Here is a 5,887-nt window from a genome sequence, read left to right on the forward strand (position 1 = left end):
GCCCTGGGGGTAAGCAGATAAATATCCAATTTTTATTTTGGGGTAAACTATCCTTTCAAGCTGAGCATTAATATATAAATATTTTTTTTTAATTCATGTTTTTAAAATTATTTACTTTTTTATTTATTTTTTACCTGTGTTTTTCATCCTTTTTTTCTTTTCTCCCCCATGGGAAGTTACAGGTTGTTGAGGGAGGGAAGTGTTTATTTGGGGTAGTATTAGTAATACAATGGAATGATAATTTTATCAAATTAATGTTGTAATTCGTTGATTTAATGTTCCATGCTTACAATAAATCGAATAAAGATATTTGAAGTACATATGTATACATAGGAGCAATGAGACCTGTTTTCAAAAAAAATAAAAAAATAAAATAAAAATAAAAGATAATTAAAAACTAATAACTGTTTTAAAACGACTCCTCTCACGGTCTTGCGGTGTCTGGCTTCACCGGTTTCCCGCGCAGCGGATGTAACTTTTTCTGTGAAACATCAATCAAAGCGGGCGCTCGGTGATCTCCTTTGAACCGCCGTCAAATCTCTCGGTATTTTAGTCTTACTGAATATATAAGTACACTAAATATTTATATCCGGGAAAAGAAAAATAATTTCGATAAATATATTAAATATATAATTAATTACAAACGACTGTGATTGGTATATCCTGACAGCGTGAAGAAAAGCAACACGTGCCACGTGACAGCGTTAGTTGAAGCCCCGCCCAGCCGTGAATCCGCTTGACCGCAGCGCCACGGAGCTCGAGACTGGAGAGCATCATGGCAGGGATGGAGCTCGCGCCCTTCAGACCGTGGGGTGATCTCTTCCCTGGTGTCGACCGCTTCTCCAAACCAGAGGTGTCTGATTTAAGCAAATGGAATAACAGAGTGATCAGCAATCTGCTTTATTATCAGACTAATTACTTTGCGGCAGCTGTCGTCGTTATTCTGATGGTCGGGTATGTAAAGGTCTTAATCACTTATAATTATTAGTGTGCACATCATTCAGTGTGTTACGAAATGCTCCAGAGAGCTGTGTGTGTGTGTTTATTATCATCGGGAAGCCTGTCTAACTGTGGACAGATGAGACTCCCCCTCGATGCAGTGACTGTGTACTAACACTGAATCACAATACACTGTGTGCTCGTTATTCACGAGGCCTGTTTTCGTCGATGTGCGGAATGTGTAGAAGGTGGACCCACCCTTCTTTGGCTGAATGTGAGTCACTCTCTGTGAGCAGCTCAGCTCAGCTCAACGCATTTCATCAACATTGTTTACAAACAGGATTTTGTAAGAGCATAATTTATAACCTAGCATGTTTAAAAGTCCATCATGACCAGAATAAAAACAAAAACGAAGCAGTGACAAGCATTGTTTGTGCATTACTTTTTGCACTACATATCTAGTTTATTATTATTTTTGTATAATTATGGTACATGCAGTTTCACGTGTGCTTTTTTATTTGTTTCTAAATGATTCCTCATACCAATTTCATTTCGATTTGAGTTAGTTTGGACATATATCACAAACAACATATTTTCATAAGCTTTTCTGTGCCCCCTGTACAGTGTCAATTTGGCATTAGATGTTAATTTTATTCATTCATTCAGAGGTTTTCTGTATTGAAAAACAAATATCACTATATTTATATATTATTAGTCTTCTGACCTGCATCTTATCTTACTGTTTGGGGTCTGAGCTAAAAAAGAATACAAAGTTTTTCTTTTTTTGTCTTTATTTTATTTCTGTGCATCGTTTTACAATTCTTTAAAAAAAAAAAAAAACATTTATTACTTTATGTAAAAATAATGGTTGAACAGACCTGTTCACATCAAGAACGACTATTATAATGACAACTATATTACATCCGCATCAACGGACAATAACTTTCTATTTATTATAAGCATTTGCTGAAGTTAGACTAAACCAAAAACTTTAGATTGCAATGCCGATAACTAGAGTATTGCTGTCTTCCTTCCCCTAACTGAAGACTTCCTGTTGTTCACACTGACATTAGGAGCCCAGTTTTATCGCCCACTTGCTGTAGCATGAGGTGTTATAATAATACTGCTAGTGATGTGTGCAGGTGTCTGAACCCGCTGGGCATGTTTCTTGGTGGAGCGGTCGTGGCTCTGGTCTTCACGGGCTTGGTGTGGGCAGGAGAGAATAAAGCTGTGATCAAGAACTTCAAGAAGAGAAATCCCACCCTGTTTGTTGTGGGTGTCCTGGGAATCAGCTACTTCCTGTTGTCCCTGTGTGGAGGAGTGATGGTGTTTCTCTTTGGTATCACATTCCCCATGCTCCGTGAGTACCAGATCTTCAGGAATCATACTTGCCTTTTTCACTTTATACTGACACTTACTGGTGTGAATGCAGGGTCAACCCCAAAACAAACACAATATTTGAGCACAGATGGCATTAAATACTGAGTCACCCGCAGACTTCTGAATAAAGGCTTCAGAGGGAGATTTTCACAGAGATGCCATAGAAGTTCCACAAAAAAAACTATATCCATCCACTGTAAAGAACCTTGTATGCAGTGGAAAGCTTCAATGATTGTTAAAGTTTTTTTTTTTTGTGAACCATTAATAGCAATAAGTTAGCGTTATTGTTAAGCGTGCAGGATTATGTTATTGTGTAAACTAAAGTGTTAGCGGTGAAAGTATCAGTGTATGATAATTCAGCTCTTTTGTACAGCAGTAATGACTGATGACATCTCATTTTAATGTACATCATGTTTGACACATGCCTTTTTTACTCTCTGAAACTCTGAGGGAAAAAAAAGAGAAAATAACCTCAATGGTTAGTCTTTTGGTTTGTCTTTTGTTAATAAAAAAAATAAAATAAATATTAGGACGAACATGTTACCTTGGCAACTAACTGAAATAAATAACTGGGCTCTCTGATGATCATATAACGATTATTGACTCTGAATAGAGACAGATCTTTGCTGGGCTCTCTGATGATCATATCACGATCATTGACTGAATAGAGACAGATCTTTGCTGGGCTCTCTGATGATCATATCACGATAATTGACTCTGAATAGAGACAGATCTTTGCTGGGCTCTCTGATGATCATATCACGATTATTGACTCTGAATAGAGACAGATCTTTGCTGGGCTCTCTGATGATCATATCACGATCATTGACTCTGAATAGAGACAGATCTTTGCTGGGCTCTCTGATGATCATATCACGATTATTGACTCTGAATAGAGACAGATCTTTGCTGGGCTCTCGATGATCATATCACGATCATTGACTCTGAATAGAGACAGATCTTTGCTGGGCTCTCTGATGATCATATAACGATTATTGACTCTGAATAGAGACAGATCTTTGCTGGGCTCTCTGATGATCATATCACGATTATTGACTCTGAATAGAGACAGATCTTTGCTGGGCTCTCTGATGATCATATCACGATCATTGACTCTGAATAGAGACAGATCTTTGCTGGGCTCTCTGATGATCATATAACGATTATTGACTCTGAATAGAGACAGATCTTTGCTGGGCTCTCTGATGATCATATAACGATTATTGACTCTGAATAGAGACAGATCTTTGCTGGGCTCTCTGATGATCATATCACGATTATTGACTCTGAATAGAGACAGATCTTTGCTGGGCTCTCTGATGATCATATCACGATCATTGACTCTGAATAGAGACAGATCTTTGCTGGGCTCTCTGATGATCATATAACGATTATTGACTCTGAATAGAGACAGATCTTTGCTGGGCTCTCTGATGATCATATCACGATCATTGACTCTGAATAGAGACAGATCTTTGCTGGGCTCTCTGATGATCATATCACGATTATTGACTCTGAATAGAGACAGATCTTTGCTGGGCTCTCTGATGATCATATCACGATCATTGACTGAATAGAGACAGATCTTTGCTGGGCTCTCGATGATCATATCACGATCATTGACTGAATAGAGACAGATCTTTGCTGGGCTCTCGATGATCATATCACGATCATTGACTCTGAATAGAGACAGATCTTTGCTGGGCTCTCTGATGATCATATCACGATCATTGACTGAATAGAGACAGATCTTTGCTGGGCTCTCGATGATCATATCACGATCATTGACTCTGAATAGAGACAGATCTTTGCTGGGCTCTCTGATGATCATTATGTCCAGGTCCTGTGGAAAACCAGCAGAGATCTCACAGTGTTTTGCTTGTAGTCATGGCAACACAAAACATCATCATCATCATCTAATTACACTATATTCTGTTTCAGCACGTCTCTGTCTAAAATCAGTACATGAGCCTTTTACAGCAGTCTGCCCGGATCTTAAAACAACTTCATATTATGTGCACCCTAAAGACTAAATATATACATTTGTGAAAATGTAATGTCTATTAATTGAATAGTAAAATTGCATCAATTCATTTAACATGTAAAATCAAGCAGTTTCCATTCGATCGTTACATGTGTATTCACATATGTAATTGTTTTATAAAGGACATTTGAATAAAGTGTTATAGTGTGTATGCAGTGGGCAGAAGCTGTACCCTGGGTTTAACAGGAAAGCTTTAAATACTCTATAGATGATGGCCTTCTCTGTCAGCTTTCTGATTTTACAGTCTCTCATGTGTGTGTGGTATGTGTCCTGTTCCAGTTCATCAAGCCTTGTTTTCCCTGCAGTGATCCTCATCCACGCTTCTCTGAGACTCCGCAGCATGAAGAACAAGCTGGAGAACAAGATAGAGGCTGTTGGCCTGAAGAAGACCCCCATGGGAGTCATCCTGGATCTCCTGGATCAACAAGAAGAGAAAATCAACAAAATCCAGGACTTCCTGGAGAGTAAGCTGAAAGATTGAGCATGAAACCATGACATACATGCAGCCACTGGTTCTTCTTCAGTTGTTTTGTGCTTGTTTAGGTCTTGGGTTCACAGCCAAATACCAAAATGGAAATATTTTTTAAATACCAAAGTGTGAGGAAGTTCCAGACGCATACATGTTTGTCTCCAGAGACTGTGACTGATGACAATGATGTTTTTAGTTTGTGCAAGTATAAGACAGTCATTTCCAGTGTGTATGCAGCTTCCATTGACATTTTGCCTATTTTTGTTTTTATTCAGGATGAATTAACATAAAAGTGTAAGCTTTATAAAGCTGGAATAGATTTCTAAAGACAGAATCACTGAAAGCACTTTGAAATATTGTAGATTTGGTCATACCCTATTTTTCCCCCATGGCGAAACAATCATCATCCTTCTGGCGCACATTTGTAATAGAAATGAAATGTTTTTATATCAGCTGATATGATGTATGATGGAGGAGTGTGTATTTATTGCATCTTGCCAAATTGCATGTTCTGATTCTTTTGGCTAATGAAGAAACATCTACATGCTTCTGAAATCAAAGCACAGACACGGTTTGTTTGCTGGTTTGTACAGATTTAATAAAGGTGGAATGTGGAAAAGATATGTCTGTGCAGATGATCGTTTTTCAAGTAACCTTCCTTCAAGCTCCCTTTATCGAGTAATAGGATATATATTGGGGTGGGCGATATCTCGATATTTAAAATATATCGAGATATTTTTTAAACAAGATGTGGATTTTGACATATCGTATATATCAATATATTGTTTATATTTAATTCTGATTCCGCCACTTTGCTTGTTTGTTTTCTGTGCTGTGCTCGCCCCCCGCCTCCTTGATTTTGTTCCCCCCGTGTTGTCTCATAAACATGGCATAAACCAGCCCGGAGGCTGCAGAACTAGTATAAAAAAAAAGACAACTGGCTCCATTATATGGAGATACTTCAGTTTTAAGGCATCGGGCGAACAGCAGGCAGATGTCTACTGTAGGGCCCTATGATTTCCGCGATGCAGAAAACGCGGACGGAATCGCGGAAA

At 38.3% G+C, this 5,887-nt stretch overlaps 1 protein-coding gene across 1 annotated transcript; it reads left to right on the forward strand.

Moving 5' to 3' along the window:
* The first annotated feature begins 695 nt into the window (after positions 1-695).
* On the forward strand, positions 696-5,453 carry LOC132129404 (PRA1 family protein 3-like). The gene is made up of 3 exons (XM_059540983.1): positions 696-954; positions 2,082-2,299; positions 4,669-5,453. The coding sequence occupies exons 1-3, from the start codon at positions 776-778 to the stop codon at positions 4,842-4,844; spliced, it is 573 nt and encodes a 190-aa protein (XP_059396966.1). The 5' UTR covers positions 696-775; the 3' UTR covers positions 4,845-5,453.
* Positions 5,454-5,887: the final 434 nt, after the last annotated feature.

The sequence above is a fragment of the Carassius carassius genome, chromosome 46 (genome assembly GCF_963082965.1).
Source record: "Carassius carassius chromosome 46, fCarCar2.1, whole genome shotgun sequence".
NCBI lineage: Eukaryota > Metazoa > Chordata > Actinopteri > Cypriniformes > Cyprinidae > Carassius > Carassius carassius.

What these genes read in the sequence shown, in the direction of transcription:
- LOC132129404 (XM_059540983.1), top strand. Translation starts at nt 776, where the DNA reads ATGGCAGGGATGGAGCTCGCGCCCTTCAGACCGTGGGGTGATCTCTTC. An exon ending in GTCGTTATTCTGATGGTCGG is followed by an intron (nt 955 to 2,081) that starts GTATGTAAAGGT and finishes TGATGTGTGCAG; the next exon opens with GTGTCTGAACCCGCTGGGCA. An exon ending in TATCACATTCCCCATGCTCC is followed by an intron (nt 2,300 to 4,668) that starts GTGAGTACCAGA and finishes TTTTCCCTGCAG; the next exon opens with TGATCCTCATCCACGCTTCT.